The sequence below is a fragment of the Salmo salar genome, chromosome ssa10 (assembly GCF_905237065.1).
Source record: "Salmo salar chromosome ssa10, Ssal_v3.1, whole genome shotgun sequence".
Classification (NCBI taxonomy): Eukaryota; Metazoa; Chordata; class Actinopteri; order Salmoniformes; family Salmonidae; genus Salmo; species Salmo salar.
This window is the reverse complement of record NC_059451.1, coordinates 23,648,694-23,669,255: the sequence shown is the minus strand read 5'-3', so window position 1 is coordinate 23,669,255 and position 20,562 is coordinate 23,648,694. Positions and strand designations below refer to the sequence as shown.

Here is a 20,562-nt window from a genome sequence, read left to right as displayed (position 1 = left end):
GCTCTCTGACTGTGGTGGGTTGGTGGAGTGAGTCTTCAGTAGTAATGCTCTCTGACTGTGGTAGGTTGGTGGAGGGAGTCTTCAGTAGTAATGCTCTCTGACTGTGGTGGGTTGTGAGCAGATGTGTTGTGGTAACAGAGGGTTGTTGTTCCTCTGAGCAAGGCCTGAGTCTGACTGAAGGTAAAGACTGAGGGATGAGTTACAGGCTGGAAATCAGCAGGGAGACGAATGCACTTGTTCAGGTCAACATCTGTAGAGGAACGAACCCTCAGTGTGTTCAGTCCCACACACACATCTGGCTCAAAGCTCAGAGTCATACTGAACTATAGCCCTGCTGCCTATGTGCTCTGTTGAACCCTGTGGTAGCACACACACATGCACACGCACTCACGCGCACACGCACTCACGCACTCACAATACCACAAACACCAACGTGTTTGTATTCATATGTGCGGCACACTGCATAATTCATCCGGGCTGCTCTGTATTAATAATGCAGTGGTGTAACACAAACAGTGAGAAGTGGAGCTGCGATCATCTGGGTCTGGGTCAAGTGAAAGAACTGCCAGCCAGCACAGGTGGCGCTTTGTCTGGAGTGTGCCCAGGGAGAGGGAGGGGTGAGAGGGGAGAGAAGAGGAGGGAAACAGGGGGAAGGAGAGCTGAATGTGGCACTATATACAGTACTGTAGACTCCAGGCAGTATGGTTTAATATAGGAGCCAAATAAAATCTGTATATGAAGGCAGATTATGACAATAAAATAAAAAAATAATATAAAGTCAAGCAAATAAAGCGATACACCATGGATCACAATGATGTAAGAGATGAGAGGCTTCCAAACAGTATAAATCCCTGTTGTTTATACTGCAGACATCCTGTATTTCAATTTACGCTGCAGGGCCATGCCAAAAGCCCACACTTTGTGTGTTAGTTAGGCTTATGTGCTCTTATAAGTATTTATTGATTTTGGCACTGCGTCTCGTTTGTCATTAAGCGTGCGTGTAGTGTGTTACATCTGGCTGTAAGCTTCCGCTCAGACTGCAGTCCCACTGAAAAACAAACATGCAAATCACACTGACACGAACACTGAATCTGTGGAGTGACACACACACACACACACACACACACACACAGACACACAGATACAGAAATACGCACAAACACACACACACAGTCATGATTTAGTATGCAGTGAGCAGTGGCTCCTCGTATGTCACTCGTCTCCCTGTCTAGTACCACCGCAGTGTGAGGAATTCTCACCACGCCTCACGCTACACATTTTGCCGCCCCCCCCCCCCCCCTTCCCCCCGGCCGTGGAAAAATGAGAACCCTGTTGGGACTGGAGCATCTGGAGTATCAGCCCCTCCCCCTCCCATCCCCGCTCCCCCTCTCCCTCCAATGACATCAGAGGCTCTGCTCGGTGAGTGGACCACCGTGGTGGAGGGTCAGAGGCTGAGGCACCAGGTGCAGGAGCTGGAGCCACGCTCCCTGGGACAGGAGAGGGGAGGGAGAGGGGAGGGAGGGGGATTTACATGTATAGGGATAGTACTCACTGCACAGACACACTCACACAGGTGACAGGAATAATATACATGGTCCCTGTTCAACTACCAATGACATGTTGGATCTGCTAGGGATTGGCATGCTGCTCATTAACATGACATGGTAATAAGGGTCGTACTACTGCAGTTAAACGAGTGCTGGTTGAAAACTCAAGGTTAGCTGGGATTACCATCTGTCAATCAATAGCTGGTGTGAGCCAATGGAAACTCTTTGATGCGGCAGGCATGCAGACAGGGAGCCTCCATAGGGCTGAATAATGAGGTGATTGACAATGTTAATGATGTGATAATTCCTCCCATCATGCATTTAGAAGCTTAATTTCACCTAGCAGTAGGATAATAAGTCACAGACGATCCATACTGATTTCTACCCCCCTTACTTCTCCCTCTCTGTCTCCTATCAGGACGAGTGTCGGAACTTCATGAAGGTTTTGCTGAGTCGACAAGGAGGTCTGTTTGTATGTGGGACCAATGCCTTCAATCCGCTGTGTGCCAACTATACTGTGAGTACCTATAGAACACACGCACACACACATACACTATCTCTGTTACTCAAACAGCAGTCATTACTGCTTCGGGAAGCTGAGCACATCTTTACCTGTCAGCAGTTCAGTCAGGCATCAGAGTTTAATGATTGGTGCGTCATTGATAAATGGACTATGATTTTTTTTCCTGGAACCTAGAGCTCAATCACAAACGCCATTAGGCATATTGCTTACTTGCACATTTATATCTTATTTGCCTCATTTGTTCGATACCTAAGGCAGAGAGAGATAGAGGCCCTTAGCAAGGCAACAAAGGCCCGCTTTCCTCAGATATCGGTTGCTGTTGTTCAATGCTTACACTTGTATGTGGAGCTTGCAGATTGTTGGGTTCTGAAAATATGAAATATACTTATTCATGTCACTGAGGGAGAGAGGGGAATGTATAACGTTTACATTCTGTCCAGATATGTTACTGTTAGCCTTCAGGGATCCTATGGGAGGAAAAGAGACACAGTCTGGTACGTGTCAACATGCCAGCCGTGAGTTGGGGAGGAGTGAGCAGAAGTCAGGTCAGATGAAGTGAGGAAGAACAGGTATCACTAAGGTTCTGTCTAGCAACAGAGATGCATTGGCTGTTCAGATGTGTAGGAGGAGACTCAGCATAGGAGGTAGGGTTAAATATCAGTGCTTGTGTGAATGTGTTTTTTGTCTTATGCAGCTATATGACCCAATCGGGGAATTAACATGGTTTGAGCTTTATTAAGCGTCTGTGAAATTTTGTAAGGTTCATTTGTAACCTAACAAGATGATCAGAGTACAGAGACGAGGGCTGGGAGAGTGTGAGCCAGAACTAAGGAGGAGGCTGTGCTTATGATGTATCTGGGTGGTTAGTTTCTTCCCCTCTGGTGAAACCCAGCCGGGCCAGTTGGAAGGAAAACGCTAAGTGGTTGCACTGCTCATGTACCTGGAGCTGCTCACCACCCGACCCACTCTGTCCTGAAAGAGCCCTCTTCAGACATACCCCATTTACCTGCTCCATATCACAACCACATCCTTGCTCTGCCAATCAGACAACAACAAAAACGTGTGAAATAAATATGAATCATTTGCTCAGTTGGTTTCTCAACGTTCCTCCAGAATATCTATTAGCGGAGAGAAACAGGGAGGGAGAAAGGAGGAGGTGGATGGGGGGGGTCCAGTTTCACCATCAAAGGCTTTCAGATAAGTGATATGTTCACTCTGTCATGTCTCCAACATACCAGCACACTGACTCCCTCCTCTTTACCTGGCCCATTATCTCTGGCTGTTAATGACAGTGCAACCTGCGCTGGGCTGACGTGCTTAGGGCTTCTCCTGGGACTAGTTAGCGAACCTAGGATTTATTTATAGCTAGTTTTAATGGCAACCGCAGTATTTCATTTATTTAATTAATTTTCAATCGGTGATGGTGTGTCTGTGTGACGATTTTGCCTGTGGTTGTTTAGCTGCATGCGTTTCAAAAGGTTGCGTTTGTGTGTATTTGTCCCATTTGCATAATTGCAGAGGGTGAATCATAATATTGTGAATATTTTATAATATATGCTAATTGCCATACTCTGTGGGCATGTACAGGTAACTGCCAAAATAATGGAAACACTTGAGTAAATGAGGGATAGAAAGTATATTGAAAGCAGGTGTTTCCACACAGGTGTGGCTCCTGACTTATTTAAGCAATTAACATCCCATCATGCTTAGGGTCATGTATAACCATTTTGGGCAGGCCATTATTTGGCGATTATTTTGGCTACCATGGCTATGCCCCCATAGGATGACAATGTCCCCATCAACAAGCCACGTGTGATCACTGAATGGTTTGTTGAGCATGAAAATGATGTAAACCATATGCCATGGTCATCTCAGTCACCCGATCTCAAACCAATTGAACACCTACAGTATGAGAGATTCTGGAGTGGCGACTCAGACAGCGTTTTCCACCATAGAGTTCCAGACACAGCATTGAAGCTGTTCTGGTTTCTGGTGGCCCAACGCCCAATTAAAACACTTTATGTTGGAGTTTTCTTCATTTTGGCAGTTGCATGTATGTTTACTGTATGTGAAGGTGAACTTCACTCTGTTTTCCAGCAACGTTATACAGTATAGTGAACTGTTTGTGTGCATGTTTTCCAGGGAGACACTCTGGAGATGGTGGGAGAGACAGTCAGTGGGATGGCCCGCTGTCCCTATGATCCTAAACACGCCAACGTGGCTCTGTTCGCAGGTTTGGAAACACTCATTGTTTTAAACACCTCATTGTGGAGCTGCAGTCGTTCCCCGTCATCACATAATCTTTGGCCGTGGTTGAAACAATAGGAAGTCTTTATTGCACATTACTGAGCAGTAGAAATAGAGTGATTTGTCCACTCTGCACTAGAGGCTCTGTTGCACCACTGTAATTATCTCTAATGTACTTATACATTGTTCATTGATCAACAGTCGAATGCATTGAGTTGTGTAATGTAATGTCAAACTACCTTCTGCGATGTTCTATGCTGTGATATGAGCTGTTACTATACTGTGATATGAGCTGTTACCGTGCTGTGATATGAGCTGTTCCCATAGTATCTGACTGTGTGTGTTTTTTGCCAGAGGGGAATCTGTTTACGGCCACTGTGACGGACTTCCTGGCGATAGACGCTGTGATCTACCGTAGCCTGGGGGACAGTCCTGCACTCCGCACAGTCAAACACGACTCCAAATGGTTCAGAGGTACTTCCACGTGTATATATTTGTGTGTGTGCGTCTGTGTGTGTGCATCTGTGTGTGTATGTGTCCACCTGCGTGTGTGTGTGTTTGTATTTGTGTGTGTGTGTGTGTGTGTGTGTGTGTGTGTGTGTGTGTGTGTGTTGCCTCTGTTGTTAGAAGGCTCTGTTTATGTCTATATCACTTACTATCAGGATCAATATCCGTGTCAGACTCACTACATTGCCTTAGTCAACAGCATCCCTGCTGAGGTCAGAGGATCCAGGGCTGAGAGATCAGGTCTGCTCTGTGTCTGTATGTGGCTGGATGGCCTAAGTAGTATTCAGTAGGCACCAAACAATAACAGGTTTTGAAACTGACAACGAAAATGAGCCTCAATGCTCAAAGTGTATGCCTGCTTAACAACGCTGGTGTTTGTGTCTGGGATTAGGGATCTGACTCTGTCTCTTACAGCTCTATGCAGATGTGTTTGTTCAAGCTACTCTTGCTGTGTAACATGGTCCTCTCCCGTCCTTTCCAGAGCCCTATTTTGTCAGTTCAGTGGAATGGGGTCCTCACATCTACTTCTTCTTCAGAGAGATGGCCATGGAGTTTAACTACCTGGAGAAGGTACGAGACAAAATGGTAAAGCTTTGGACACGCTTCCTCTGTGTCGTGTGTCTGCCTGCCTGGATGTTCCACCTCATGTTATTATTCAAATGTCAATACCAGCCTAGGACTTCTGATGACCTTTTTCCTTGTATTTGTGTTTCTGTGTATCTGTGTTTCTGTGCTGTTGCATATCTAGACGGGGAAAAGCTTTTTCATAACCGCTCCAAATGGCCTCAGTCATATCAGAGTGGAAATACGTGCTCATGCAAAAAATATGACCATAACAAGAATCCTTTTTATCTAATAAATTAGCAATTCACATTTGTTGGAAATGTGCTAGCGCAGGCATTTGGTGCTGCATGTTTGTAGGGCTCACAGTAAGTGGATACTTACACTGTACCACGGTAGTTTGGGATGAGATTGTCCAAAGAAGCAGTTTTCAAATGCACTGACATTTTCATGAATACTAGATCTTAATTTACCATTTTAAAACAATGATCTGTCAAATGTGGTATCATGCATCGCAAATACTTAACATTTTTATGAGTTCACCCAAGGGCTAAAAAGGTTTTTATCTTCATTTTGAACGATTGTTTTGACTTAAATCTGTCAAACTTTATTATACATTCTCCATCAATATGAAACCACTAAATCTCCTGTGTGAAATATGTGTGCTTCCAACTGTCCCAGCGCGGAAAACTCTGTGCATAGTCATTGATGTGTAGTATGGTGCGAGTTCATTGACTGTTCTATCTGTTCCACGTGCTTGCGTGCACGTGTGTTCAGGTACAGGTGTCTCGGGTGGCGCGGGTGTGTAAGGGGGACCTGGGTGGTTCTCAGAGGGTGTTGGAGAAGCAGTGGACGTCGTTCCTGAAGGCCAGACTGAACTGCTCCGTCCCTGGAGACTCCCACTTCTACTTCAACCTGCTCCACTCCACCAGCCCTGTCATCAGGATGCACGGCAGGGACATCATCCTGGGAGTCTTCTCCACCCCCACCAACAGGTACACACACACCGACAGACAGACAGAGGTCCCTGGAGAGAGGGAGATGGTTAAGGCTTATGGGGGAAGATACAGTTCTCGATTAGGCGGAACACATTTATTTGCTTCATGGGTTTGCTTTTAGAGAGGAAGACAGTTATGTTAACAGATTGGAGTGATGAAAAGGAACGAGGGATGCTGCTGGGTAAGAGGAGGATTAGATGAGGCTGGAGATGGTTGCAGAGAAAGCATGAGAGAACACAATAAACAGACGGAACAGCACAGAGGAAAGATGAGGGTGGTGTGTGAGCGGACGCCTATATACACACATGCATATGTGCCTCCTGTGTTATATACCATATATCATGCAGAAGTTTCAGGCTATCGTGTGTGTGTGTGTGTGTGTGTGTGTGTGTGTGTGTGTGTGTGTGTGTGTGTGTGTGTGTGTGTGTGTGTGTGTGTGTGTGTGTGTGTGTGTGTGTGTGTGTGGTGAATACAGAGCAGACTACTAGGGATTCGACGCAGGTCTCCCATGCAGATGAGCCAGCAGGATGCCTATCAGCAGAGAGCAAACCTCAACTAATGCCAGCTCTAATAACATCCTCTACTCATAATGGCTGCTGTTGTGGCAGCCAGGAGAGGAAGAGAGGGAGGGGGGAGAGAAGAGAGAGAGTGGAGGAAGACCCTCTCAAACCCGTTCAAGGACAAGGAAGTCAATAATGGGAAACATCTGCAGCGCTACCCCCCGCCACCCTTTAAGAGTTAAAACTGTTTCATCAGCTGCATCTTATCTTTGGGCTGGGAGGGCTGGGAGAGGGATGGGGGCTGGATGGGAGCGGTGCACCTGCAGAGAGAGATGGATGGTTTATACAGGGCCAACAACGGCTTACAGATAACACTGTGACCAACGTGTCAGGGAGAGGCCCAGCTGAACACACACTACCTGCCTAGGCACCGCGCCGCCGCTGTGCTCCATTATAAATCAGAGAGAGAGCGCGAGAGAGAGAGAGAGGTACGCTGTAAACCTCCCCAACACTGTGTGGTCCGCTGCAGCATACTTTTAAAGCTTTTACCAGACATATTGCTTTTGCCGGTTGCGTGTGGTGAGCACAGCAGGGAAGAGGGTTTGGAAATCTGGAGTGGCCATTTTCAGATAGTGTATCATCTCCCGCATGTGCACATTTGCTACCAGTGTGGGAATTGTGGAAAAAGAGCTCTGGTTTAATAGTTTCCCACCATTTTATCATGCCTACAAACCCAGGATAGAGTTTACAGCCCCATGAAGCTTCCTGGTCTGTGGCGTTAGCTAGCTAGCCTAGCAACTACACCAAATCCTCCTTGGTTGACTGTTTGACAGTTCAGTGTGTCCACCACTCCTACCTCTGGTCCTTCCTGTCTGAGGAGATGAACAGGAGGCTTGGGTTTCTTCTGAGCACCTGATCCTTCTCACTGCACAGCCCAGCCAAACCTCCCGGAGCTGCAGGAGGTCAGGGAGCTACAGGAGCAGTGGAGGCTATGAGAGGAGGATATGAGAGAGCCTCTGAGCCTGCAGGTAAAGGGGAGGGGTGCTTTTTATAGCAGCAGGATAGAGAGACAGACTATTTGAGAAGATAACATGGAGGTGAGCCAAGCCCGGCTAGGCTATGCTATACACTAGCCTGGGGCTAGGCTACTTGGCTACTGGGCAAGGTGGGCTTAGCAGGACTAGACATGGCCTGAAAAGATGGTGCCTGGGCCTCGGCTGGAGAAGTTCCTCCAGGGAAGTGCAGGGCTCTGGGGTGAGTTAGTCGCTTACGCTGCTTTTTATTTTTCAAAACGTGGCACCGAGGGTCCAACGCTGCGTACAGAGCCCTCAGCGCACCGTAGGCTACAATAGCCTACCTCGACTTTCCCTCCATTTTGACGGGAAACAGATGTGAAGCGAGCTGTAGCCTATTGCGTGTTTATGAGTCTGTTATTAAAGGATGTGAAACAATGTTGCGTATGAATTACAGGGGGCAGTTTGAAGAAGCAAATCCCATTCGAAGCATCCTTGCTTTCTCTGTTAAATCTTACTAGATGCTGTTTTAAATCAAACAGGCAATAGCAGATGACCAACAGCAATTTAGGGATATTGACTACTTGTCCCGCTGATGGCCCATCAGGTGTCGATGTGGGCTGTTAAAGTATTCAGATGATTGGTTAGAATAATCTTTCAGAACACACACACCTAACCTATGGTCAATCAGCACACAGTTGTCTGGACACTTTCCTATCTGTCCAGGTCAGTCACATTCTGTCTTCTTTTCGTATCGAAAACAAATGCAACTGGGAGTCTATTAATAGGCTACAGTCAGACTTGACATATTGGTGCCAATCACTAGTAGCCTAATACTCCTCCAACGGATGAAGATTTCGGTGTGCTGCTGACAAGTTTGAGGGGATCGGCCAGAACAAGCCTTGCTGAAGGCACTTCCTATCCAACTTATGCTGTCTGAGTCTAGTTTTCAATTAAATACCCTAGGCCTAGTTTTATTATTGATAATAATATTATATTGCAAATTGTAAGAAAATAAATCACTACCAGGTTAAAATAACTTTTCTCTCAGTTTCTTTGTTTCTTCTAGACTATTAAATATGTGCATGTTTTTTCTGTATTAATTAATGAATGTATTAGTAAACTTACGGATTAGGCTAGTACATTTTTCAAGTAATTCTCACAACCATGTTTTATTCTGTCTACAAAGAAGGAAATGAAAGGATTGCATATGCTTCCTGTTCAATCACATGCAGCTCAGATACATTTTTATAGACAAAGATATAGTATAGACTGTTTTCAGTCAGCCGTGTGCACGTGAACGAAAGAGTCGCCTACGAAGGAGTTCCGCTTCCTCTGCAGCATTCACTGTAAAATCTAACGCTTTGTGGCGGTGCTTCGGAGTTAGTCAGAGCAGGAGGCCCTCTGGAGACCCAGCCTCATAGGAGCTATTAGGATGACATGGTGTCAGAGGGAGCCGTCTCCAGTTGACAGGAGAGTAGTGAGGCTGTGCCACCAGGGAGATGCGGTGGCAGTCACAGCTGGATACCTCCCCTGGGTCCTGCGTTGAGGCAGGAGCTGAATACATACTTGGGCCTTACCAGGTGGAGAGACAGAAAGAGGCGGAGCGAGAGAGAGAGAGAGAGAGAGACAGAGAGAGGCGGAGAGAGGCGGAGAGAGACAGAGAGAGCGGAGAGAGACAGAGAGAGGCGGAGAGACAGAGAGAGGCGGAGAGACAGAGAGAGGCAGAGAGACAGAGAGAGGCAGAGAGAGGCAGAGAGACAGAGAGAGGCGGAGAGAGAGAGACAGAGAGAGGCGGAGAGACAGAGAGAGGCGGAGAGAGAGAGACAGAGAGAGGCGGAGAGAGCGAGACAGAGAGAGGCGGAGAGAGCGAGACAGAGAGAGGCGGAGAGAGCGAGACAGAGAGAGGCGGAGAGACAGAGAGAGGCGGAGAGACAGAGAGAGGCGGAGAGACAGAGAGAGGCAGAGAGACAGAGAGACAGAGAGAGGCAGAGAGACAGAGAGACAGAGAGAGGCGGAGAGAGAGACACAGAGAGAGGCGGAGAGACAGAGAGAGCGGAGAGACAGAGAGGCGGAGAGAGCGAGACAGAGAGAGGCGGAGAGAGCGAGACAGAGAGAGGCGGAGAGAGCGAGACAGAGAGAGGCGGAGAGAGGCGGAGAGACAGAGAGAGGCGGAGAGACAGAGAGAGGCGGAGAGACGGAGAGAGGCGGAGAGACAGAGAGAGGCGGAGAGACGGAGAGAGGCGGAGAGACGGAGAGAGGCGGAGAGACGGAGAGAGGCGGAGAGACGGAGAGAGGCGGAGAGACGGAGAGAGGCGGAGAGACGGAGAGAGGCGGAGAGACGGAGAGACAGAGAGAGGCGGAGAGACAGAGAGAGGCGGAGAGACAGAGAGAGGCAGAGAGAGAGAGAGAGAGAGAGAGGCGGAGAGAGAGAGAGACAGAGAGAGGCGGAGAGACAGAGAGAGGCGGAGAGACAGAGAGAGGCGGAGAGAGAGAGACAGAGAGAGGCGGAGAGACAGAGAGAGGCGGAGAGACAGAGAGAGGCGGAGAGACAGAGAGAGACGGAGAGACAGAGAGAGAGACGGAGAGACAGAGAGAGGCGGAGAGACAGAGAGAGGCGGAGAGACAGAGAGACAGAGAGACAGAGAGAGGCGGAGAGACGGAGAGACAGAGAGAGGCGGAGAGACAGAGAGAGAGACGGAGAGACAGAGAGAGGCGGAGAGACAGAGAGAGGCGGAGAGACAGAGAGAGGCGGAGAGACAGAGAGAGACGGAGAGACAGAGAGAGGCGGAGAGACAGAGAGAGGCGGAGAGACAGAGAGAGGCGGAGAGACAGAGAGAGGCGGAGAGACAGAGAGAGGCGGAGAGACGGAGAGACAGAGAGAGGCGGAGAGAGGCAGAGAGACAGAGAGAGGCGGAGAGACAGAGAGAGGCGGAGAGAAAGCAGATGAGAGAAGTATAGAAAGACAAAGCAGAAAGTTTGAAGAAGGTAAATCTGTGTGCAGAGAGGGGGAAGAGACATAAAAGATGTAAAGACCCAGGTGGATAAAATAAAATGAACAATCCTCTCACCTTTCCTTGAACCTTGGCCTAGACTGAAGAACTCATTCCCCTCCACTAGCCTCCATCAGCTGTCATGCTGTCACTGGAGCTGGGCTATAGAGAGCTGTCAGTCTGCTGGTTAAACTGTGAGGATGTGGTCTGGCATGAAGTCTGACCCCTCCACTAGCCTCCTACAGCCTGTACTGACTGTCAGTCAACCCTTCTCACTGCACATCAAATTTGAACGACCTTTATTTGCACAATTCAACAGCTGTACATAGCCAAACTGATGCCAATTCATTTCAAACAAATGAGCAAAGAGAGATCAGAAGAGAAACAGAGGATGAAAGAGATGAAGGAGAGAGGGGATGAGAGGGAGAGCAGGAGAGAGAACAAGAAAGAGCAGAGAGGACAGAGAAATGAAACGGGGAGAGAAGAAGGAGAAGAGAACAGAATACAGAAATATAGAGGCAAAGGCAGGGTAGACTGCCAGACAGTTGGAGAGAGGTTGACCTGGTCAAATGATGTATTAGGTTAGCATGTCACCCTGCTGGAAAAAGCCTCTGGTTTCTCAGCAGAGAGAGGCAAAACTCAGACAGCTTACCCAAACAAACAGTTCTCAGAGGATCCCTGGATACCTACTCCAGCAGGCCTAGGGGCACAGGGGCAACGCAGGGAGAGAGCCCATAAGCCCATCTGTCGGTTTGTGTCAAGACCTGAGCACAGGCACTACTTGACCTTAACACTGAAGTAATGGAGTGTTGGAGTGAGCAGCAAAGTGAGAGTGAGAGAGCCTTTCTCTCTGCTGCTTTCTCTTTCTCTCCCCCTTTCTCTGCAGTGCTCTCTCACTTTCTCTCCCCCTTTCTCTGCAGTGCTCTCTCTCTCTCTTTCTCTCCCCCTTTCTCTGCAGTGCTCTATCACTTTCTCTCTCTCTCCCCCTTTCTCTGCAGTGCTCTCTCACTTTCTCTCCCCCTTTCTCTACAGTGCTCTCTCTTTCTCTCCCCCTTTCTCTGCAGTGCTCTCTCACTTTCTCTCTTTCTCTACCCCTTTCTATGCAGGGCTCTCTCACTTTCTCTCTTTCTCTACCCCTTTCTATGCAGTGCTCTCTCACTTTCTCTCTCTCTCCCCCTTTCTATGCAGTGCTCTCTCACTTTCTCTCTTTCTCTCCCCCTTTCTCTGCAGTGCTCTCTCACTTTCTCTCTCTCTCCCCCTTTCTCTGCAGTGCTCTCTCACTTTCTCTCTTTCCCCCCTTTCTCTGCAGTGCTCTCTCACTTTCTCTCTCTCTCCCCCTTTCTATGCAGTGCTCTCTCACTTTCTCTCTTTCTCTCCCCCTTTCTATGCAGTGCTCTCTCACTTTTTCTCTTTCTCTCCCCCTTTCTCTGCAGTGCTCTCTCACTTTCTCTCTTTCTCTCCCCCTTTCTATTCAGTGCTCTCTCACTTTCTCTCTTTCTCTCCCCCTTTCTCTGCAGTGCTCTCTCACTTTCTCTCTTTCTCTCCCCCTTTCTATTCAGTGCTCTCTCACTTTCTCTTTTTCTCTCCCCCTTTCTCTGCAGTGCTCTCTCACTTTCTCTCGCTCCCCCTTTCTATGCAGTGCTCTCTCACTTTTTCTCTTTCTCTCCCTCTCTGCAGCTCCCTCTCACTCTCTCTCACCCTCTCTCTCACCCCCCCCCCACTCTCTCAGGACGTAGTGTCAGAGTTAGGAAAGGGAAAAGAGAGTAGGCGTGAAGTGCTCGGCAGGCACTGAGTCACTCCCTAAGGTTCACTTTGTGCTGTACCAGAGAAGTCCTAGTCACTCAACAGACTCACACAACTTCTTAGCAAAAACATGAGGTCTCAAAGGGAAGAGAAGCTCTCGGAGCAGGAGACGAGAGAAAGAGAGACGCTAGTATTCACCCCCTGTTGTCCTGACATGGCTCTCTCCCTCCATCTCTCTGGTGTACACCTCCATTAACTACCACACTCGACACTACAGTAACTGTATTGTAGCTCTTCGTTCAGTGTGGGGGGACTTAGCTTCTTTTCACAGCAGATGTTCCATTCTGGGTCAGTGAGTTCAATAGGAGTTTAGCAGCAGCCAAGGTATGCAAGCATTTTACTGGAACATGTTGTGTGGTCTCTACAGTATTTCCTCTGAGTATTTCATCATTTGTTGATTACTTATTTCCTTTGTATTCCCGGATCCTAACACAAAACTTCCATTTTGTATGCCAACTTCAATGTCATTCAGGATATAACCTTTGTCCATTTATATATTTTTTAAAGGTAACCTTTATTTAACTAGGCAAGTCAGTTAAGAACAAATTCTTATTTACAATGATGGCCTACCCCGGCCGAACCCGGATGACACTGGGCCAATTGTACGCCGCCCTATGGGACTCCCGATCACTGCCGGTTGTGATACAGCCTGGAATCGAACCAGGGTCTGTAGTGGCGCCTCTAGCACTGAGATGCAGTGACTTAGACCGCTGCGCCACTCTATCCACCCCTGCCTTATCCACTGTATCTGGTTCTCTCTCTGTAGTATCCCTGGTTCGGCTGTGTGTGCCTTCGACATGGAGCAGCTGGCTGGGGTGTTTGATGGGAGATTCAAGGAGCAGAAGTCACCTGAGTCTATATGGACCCCTGTTCCTGACGAGCTCATTCCCAAACCAAGGTACAGTATTGCCTTACCTGGCAATCATCTCCTGTCTCATATTGATGTACTTTATGTTAGTCTAAAGTGTAAGAGTGTAAGACACCATTAACTGACCACAGATAACACTGAAATGGGTCAGTAAAGGGGAGCCTGGGCCTCAGTAAGGGTCAGCCTGGGCCTCAGTAAGGGTCAGCCTGTGCCTCAGTAAGGGTCAGCCTGTGCCTCAGTAAGGGTCAGCCTGTGCCTCAGTAAGGGTCAGCCTGTGCCTCAGTAAGGGTCAGCCTGTGCCTCAGTAAGGGTCAGTCTGTGCCTCAGTAAGGGTCAGCCTGTGCCTCAGTAAGGGGGAGCCTGTGCCTCAGTAAGGGGGAGCCTGTGCCTCAGTAAGGGTCAGCCTGTGCCTCAGTAAGGGTCAGCCTGTGCCTCAGTAAGGGGGAGCCTGTGCCTCAGTAAGGGTCAGCCTGTGCCTCAGTAAGGGTCAGCCTGTGCCTCAGTAAGGGTCAGCCTGTGCCTCAGTAAGGGTCAGCCTGTGCCTCAGTAAGGGTCAGCCTGTGCCTCAGTAAGGGTCAGCCTGTGCCTCAGTAAGGGTCAGCCTGTGCCTCAGTAAGGGTCAGCCTGTGCCTCAGTAAGGGGGAGCCTGTGCCTCAGTAAGGGGGAGCCTGTGCCTCAGTAAGGGTCAGCCTGTGCCTCAGTAAAGGGGTCAGCCTGTGCCTCAGTAAGGGTCAGCCTGTGCCTCAGTAAGGGGGAGCCTGTGCCTCAGTAAGGGGCAGCCTGTGACTCAGTAAGGGGGAGCCTGTGCCTCAGTAAGGGTCAGCCTGTGCCTCAGTAAGGGGGAGCCTGTGCCTCAGTAAGGGGGAGCCTGTGCCTCAGTAAGGGTCAGCCTGTGCCTCAGTAAAGGGGAGCCTGTGCCTCAGTAAGGGTCAGCCTGTGCCTCAGTAAAGGGGAGCCTGTGCCTCAGTAAGGGTCAGCCTGTGCCTCAGTAAAGGGGAGCCTGTGCCTCAGTAAGGGGGAGCCTGTGCCTCAGTAAGGGGGAGCCTGTGCTAAACCCTGTGTTTCACCCTCCTCCAACAGGCCAGGTGGCTGTGCTGTTCAGGGCTCCAGGTTCAACTCATCCAATGGTTTCCCTGATGAGATGCTGAACTTTGTGAAGACCCACCCCCTGATGGACGAGGCCGTGCCCTCACTGGGACAGAGGCCCTGGATTGTCAGGACCATGGTCAGGTGAGGCTCTGTGATCGCATCAGGGGACATCACAGACTCAGAACTAGGAAACCTTTCGCACACACCTTGTGCTGTTTCCCTGCATCCTGTGCTGTTTCCCTGAGACATGTACACTTGTATGGCTTCATACCATTAGACACCATAGGAGTCTACTGCCATGTCTCAGGGCAAACTCATACACATACACACACATATTTGCATGGACACAAATTAGCCTCTGGGCTGGTTCTCCTTCTGTTTATGCCGGTCGGTTGATCCGCTCGCTGTGAGAGTTTGCTGCAGGAGGCAAGCAGCTGGGATGCATCAAACTACAATGGCCACCAGCCGAGCCAGAGGGAGGAGACTATTACTGTGACAAGTTGTATGTGGAATATGAATTACCCAGTGGAACGACTTGTTCTATTTTAGAACATTGACTCATACACACAGACTTGTGTAGTTCAGCTACGGTGCTATTGTTTCAAGACAAGTCCATTCATCTGAATGATATTAATGACTGCTCTTGGTAATTAGTTCTGTATGTAAATTGGATGAATATTTTACTGTGTGAATTTCATTTAGTGAATGACAGTAAGAGGTATGCAGATTGGTTGTGTCCCAAATTGAGCCCTAGACCCTACCCTATTTGATAGGATCATGTAAGCTTAGTTATTGTAACAGAAGCTCCACTATGCCGTTTGATAGGCTAGATGGAATTATCTCTATATTGCTAAGTCAAATCCTGTCAGATCAACACAATAGCCTATTGGTTAATCAGGACGAGGAGTCAAGAGAGGATTGGGTGAAAAACACAGTGTCTCTATATCATCATCTTGTCTTCTTCCCCTTAGGTACCAGCTGAATAAGATGGTGATGGACACGGAGGCTGGCCCCTACAGAAACCGCACAGTGCTCTTCCTGGGCTCCAGCCGGGGGACCATCCTCAAGTTCCTGATCGTCCCCAACCGGGACAACACCGTGTCCAGCAGCAATGTCTTCCTGGAGGAGCTGGAGGGCTTCATCCCTGACAAGTAAGGGTTAACGGGTTACAGACAGTCTCTAATGGGTGCTGTTGTGATGGTCTTATTAATTATCTCTAAGTGTTTCACTGTAACACATGCATGGGACCGCAGGGGGCGATAGGAAGCAAACAGATGGGGTATTACTTGGTTATCTTTCAATGAGCCCAATTAGAAATGTTTAAGCAAGAGTCTCCTAACTAGAGCTATGGCGGCGACGCTGCTAATTGTGCCCCCTGATCTATTCTCTGCTCAGACTGAGGGGAAAACGGGGCTCATTTACTGTAGTAAGAAACACTAGCACAGCAGCACAAACCTCGTTGGCAGGTGAAAGGAGATTAAAACCGTTACTTCCCACCCTTCAAAACAACGCATTCATGTAGGCGTCAATGTGAGGTTCCATTCCACAAACAACTAAATGGGGAGCAGAGGAATCAGATCAGAGGGCAGATGAGTTAAGGCTGCAGGAATAGCGGCGGTGGTGCCGGTGTTTGAGTGTGTTTGGGGGTGATTTGCTGTGCTGTGATAGTGGTGTGGCTGTGAGCCTGGTATAGGGGTGTGCGACAGGGCTGGCAGTCCCTCTCACAGCATGGAGCCAGCTAATCAGGAGAGAGGGAATGGAGTAATCAGATCAGCCTTCTCCCACCCTGCCCTTTCTTAACCCCAGACCAACTCCCCTAAAGGGCCCAGGGTAGATAGACGGCCCCCGCCACCATCGCAGGGGCAACGGGAACACATCACAGATAGAGATCCTCAAAGCCCAAATTGTTTTTTGATTGGCTGTCTGACATAATGATTATATGTTATATTTTCGACCTGGTAATGAACCATGAAATGCCCCGGGGGAAACGGAGAAATGAATGGGCCACACTTTCATTATTTCTCAACCTGTCTCCATTTTACTTATTTTGTTTACTTGTTTAGTCGTTCTTTCTCTCTCTCCATCTCTCGCTCTCTTCCCCCTCCCCATCGCTCGCTCTCTCCTTCCGTCAGTCTGGTTTCTCACATAGTTTGTTTGCTGTGAGGTATGACTAACAACTTGGTACTGTAGTGTGTGATAGATTCCCCCTAATGACTCTTCAGCTGTCAGCCATGTTTATTACCATAAGCCATCCAAATAAGCCCATGCAGGAGTACATGTATATATGTATATAAATATATATAAATCCAGCCTACAAAGGCAGGTGTTTGGATAATATGGAAGTGCTAAGAACCAATTAGAGCTAATGCAGGGTGTAGCTGGTGGCTTTGATGCCCATCCAACCCCAGGTCTCAGTCATCAGCCATCAACACACTGCATACTAAAGATGACACTGTGACAAGCAGGCATTGCCATGCTTCCGAAGGCCTTTTCCTGCTTTCACTTTTATTGTTGTGCTTTTAGTCATAAACTGGTTTGAGTTATACTTAATGAAGCAGTGATGTGTTGTGTTGATATGATGTGCAGTGAGATCATGTAGAGTAGTGTTGTGTTCAGTTAGTGTGTGATATAATGAGGTCAGTGTGACCTCATCATGGTGTGGTGCGGCTTAGCCGACTGTGTGTTGTGCAGGTGCAATAAGGCAACACTCTCACTGTCTCTCTGTGTTTTTAGGTGTGGGGAGGACTCTCCGCAGGCGAGGCAGTTGTTGTCCCTGACTCTGGACTGGGTGAGCCAGTCTCTGCTGCTGGCCTTCCCCTCTTGTGTGGTCAGGGTCCCTGTGGCACGATGCCAGCTCTACTCACGCTGCATGAAGTAAGTCACACACATCACACACACCTTTCAGCTCCACACACACACATCACACACACCTCTCACCCACTCCTCTGTAGCCCACACACACCTCTCACCCACTCCTCTGTAGCCCACACACATCTCTCACCCACTCCTCTGTAGCCCACACACACCTCTCACCCACTCCTCTGTAGCCCACACACACCTCTCACCCACTCCTCTGTAGCCCACACACACCCCTCACCCACACTTCTGTAGCCCACACACACCCCTCACCCACACCTCTGTAGCCCACACACACCCCTCACCCACTCCTCTGTAGCCCACACACACCCCTCACCCACACTTCTGTAGCCCACACACACCTCTCACCCACTCCTCTGTAGCCCACACACACCCCTCACCCACACTTCTGTAGCCCACACACACCTCTCACCCACTCCTCTGTAGCCCACACACACCTCTCACCCACTCCTCTGTAGCCCACACACACCTCTCACCCACTCCTCTGTAGCCCACACACACCTCTCACCCACTCCTCTGTAGCCCACACACACCTCTCACCCACTCCTCTGTAGCCCACACACACCTCTCACCCACACTTCTGTAGCCCACACACACCTCTCACCCACTCCTCTGTAGCCCACACACACCTCTCACCCACTCCTCTGTAGCCCACACACACCTCTCACCCACTCCTCTGTAGCCCACACACACCTCTCACCCACTCCTCTGTAGCCCACACACACCTCTCAGCCACACACACCATATCTGTAACACATCCTAAGCCCCGCCCACTACCAATCATTACAATCACACCTTTAGTCAGGCCCTAAACCATCTGCCAACTTATACAGCCAACCCTCGGTGCACCAAACTACTTTACCACATCCCCAAGTGCTCTTCGACAGATCAGTAAATCTATTCGGCGCAGTAGTTCAGCACATACACACGCACATACACAAGCACATACACACGCACACACACACGTACACACACACGTACACACACACACACACACACACACGTCTTACTTGCTTGCTCTTTGGCCTTGCTGACGACTCACCACTGAGTCGTATTGCCTTGATGCCAGCAGACTCTAAACCTAGTGAAGCGTGACATACAGTAACCTATATGTCAAACGTGTAATGTGTTCAATGAATCCATGGTGTCTATCTGCCCTGGGTGGTGCATCACTAAAGACTGTGTTTACTCTGTTTATCTCCAGGAACTGCATCGCCTCCAGGGACCCCTACTGTGGCTGGACCAGAGGAAGCACCTGCTCCTTCCTCAGGCCCGGGACCAGGTGAGGCGCTGGGGGGGAACGAGGGCACAGCACTGGCCTCTGTCTGGTTCTATGTCTGGTCCCTGTCTGCTATTGACCTGCCCCGTGTCTGGCCTGTACCTTTGTCTTGTTTCTGTCTGGCATCCGTTTGACCTCTGTCATATCTATACCTGGTCTCTGTCTGGTCTCTGTCTGCTTCTCTGTCTGGTCTCTGTCTGGTCTCTGTCTGCTTCTCTGTCTGGTCTCTGTCTGGTTCTCTGTCTGCTTCTCTGTCTGGTCTCTGTCTGCTTCTCTGTCTGGTCTCTGTCTGCTTCTCTGTCTGGTCTCTGTCTGGTCTCTGTCTGGTCTCTGTCTGCTTCTCTGTCTGGTCTCTGTCTGCTTCTCTGTCTGGTCTCTGTCTGGTCTCTGTCTGCTTCTCTGTCTGGTCTCTGTCTGCTTCTCTGTCTGCTTCTCTGTCTGGTCTCTGTCTGGTCTCTGTCTGCTTCTCTGTCTGGTCTCTGTCTGGTCTCTGTCTGCTTCTCTGTCTGGTCTCTGTCTGCTTCTCTGTCTGGTCTCTGTCTGCTTCTCTGTCTGGTTCTCTGTCTGCTTCTCTGTCTGCTTCTCTGTCTGGTTCTCTGTCTGCTTCTCTGTCTGCTTCTCTGTCTGGGTCTCTGTCTGCTTCTCTGTCTGGTCTCTGTCTGCTTCTCTGTCTGGTTCTCTGTCTGCTGCTCTGTCTGCTTCTCTGTCTGGGTCTCTGTCTGCTTCTCTGTCTGCTTCTCTGTCTGCTTCTCTGTCTGGTTTTCTGCCCAGTTCTCTGCCTAGTCGATGCCTGGACTACCTGGGTTGCTGTGACACTCTCTATTTATACTGAGTGTTAGGCCTAAGCTCTGACAGAGCCTACAGTTATAAGCCTGCAACACAAGCTGTGGCTAGGCAAACATGTCCTCATTTAGTTATCCTGTCAGAGCGAGCTGTGTACATTTATTCATCCAGGATATCTGCTATTGCCATTGTGTGTTCACAACAATGCTGCATTCTTCAACACAGCTTGATATCCAGAGCTGGGTGTACATCTTTGTCAGGGTTGCGTTGCTCTTGTACGCCTGCCACAGAACGATTCCTGGCTGTCTTGGCAGCTCACCTCTTGTTCTGGGCTGTAAACCCTCCCACTCCCTCCCGCTCTGCCTCACGTCCGCCCAGCCCAGTGAAATCAAATCTCTTTTTAGAGAGGCTGCTTATTGAATTATGTGTGCAAACACAGGTAGAGTGCCAGCAGTTACAGACAACAGAGCCTTAAAGAGCACCTTACGGCCTCACCGTTATACAATTAAGGGCCCTGTGTTGTGATTTGATTTAGCAAGGGCGGTCAACCTGTCCATTGATCCTGTATCAAGTGATGTTCCAGTTTGAGGATAGATTCCATTTGGAAAAGTGAAAACAATGCTGGGTGATGGAATGGAAGACTTTAACATGGACTATATTGGAACAAAGATAATTAGGTTCCTTACTGATTAGTCTATCTGTTGATATTGTTTTATTACTGTAGGTGTTTTGCATCTGTTTATTAGCCTTCATATTTCTTTCAATCATAACTGTACCTGTAATCTGCTCTCCTTTAGACTCGGGGACAATAAATCCTTAAACTTATTCACATTCTCACCATTGAGGGTATTGTGACAAAACATTGCCTTCTTACCCAGCTGCACTAAAGATTACAGCCTGCAGCTTTCATTTACCCAACACAATATTCCCTATCAGGGTGAGCAATATATCCACAATAACCCTCCAACCACTCC

General features: G+C 48.9%; 1 protein-coding gene across 4 annotated transcripts in view; it reads left to right on the top strand.

Moving 5' to 3' along the window:
- The window catches only part of sema6bb (sema domain, transmembrane domain (TM), and cytoplasmic domain, (semaphorin) 6Bb), a 135,735-nt gene that overhangs the window by 80,335 nt on the left and 34,838 nt on the right, over nucleotides 1-20,562 (top strand). Inside the window, exons 6-15 of one of the 4 annotated variants that reach the window (XM_014216459.2) lie at nucleotides 1,966-2,064; nucleotides 4,213-4,303; nucleotides 4,672-4,791; nucleotides 5,306-5,394; nucleotides 6,169-6,380; nucleotides 13,459-13,590; nucleotides 14,641-14,790; nucleotides 15,621-15,800; nucleotides 17,383-17,523; nucleotides 18,731-18,808. In XM_014216459.2, coding sequence (XP_014071934.2) covers nucleotides 1,966-2,064; nucleotides 4,213-4,303; nucleotides 4,672-4,791; nucleotides 5,306-5,394; nucleotides 6,169-6,380; nucleotides 13,459-13,590; nucleotides 14,641-14,790; nucleotides 15,621-15,800; nucleotides 17,383-17,523; nucleotides 18,731-18,808 — 1,292 coding nt within the window. Of the gene's footprint in view, nucleotides 1-1,965; nucleotides 2,065-4,212; nucleotides 4,304-4,671; nucleotides 4,792-5,305; nucleotides 5,410-6,162; nucleotides 6,381-13,458; nucleotides 13,591-14,640; nucleotides 14,791-15,620; nucleotides 15,801-17,382; nucleotides 17,524-18,730; nucleotides 18,809-20,562 lie in introns of all 4 variants that reach the window. The other 3 variants (XM_014216458.2, XM_014216457.2, XM_014216456.2) reach the window with 3 other exon arrangements.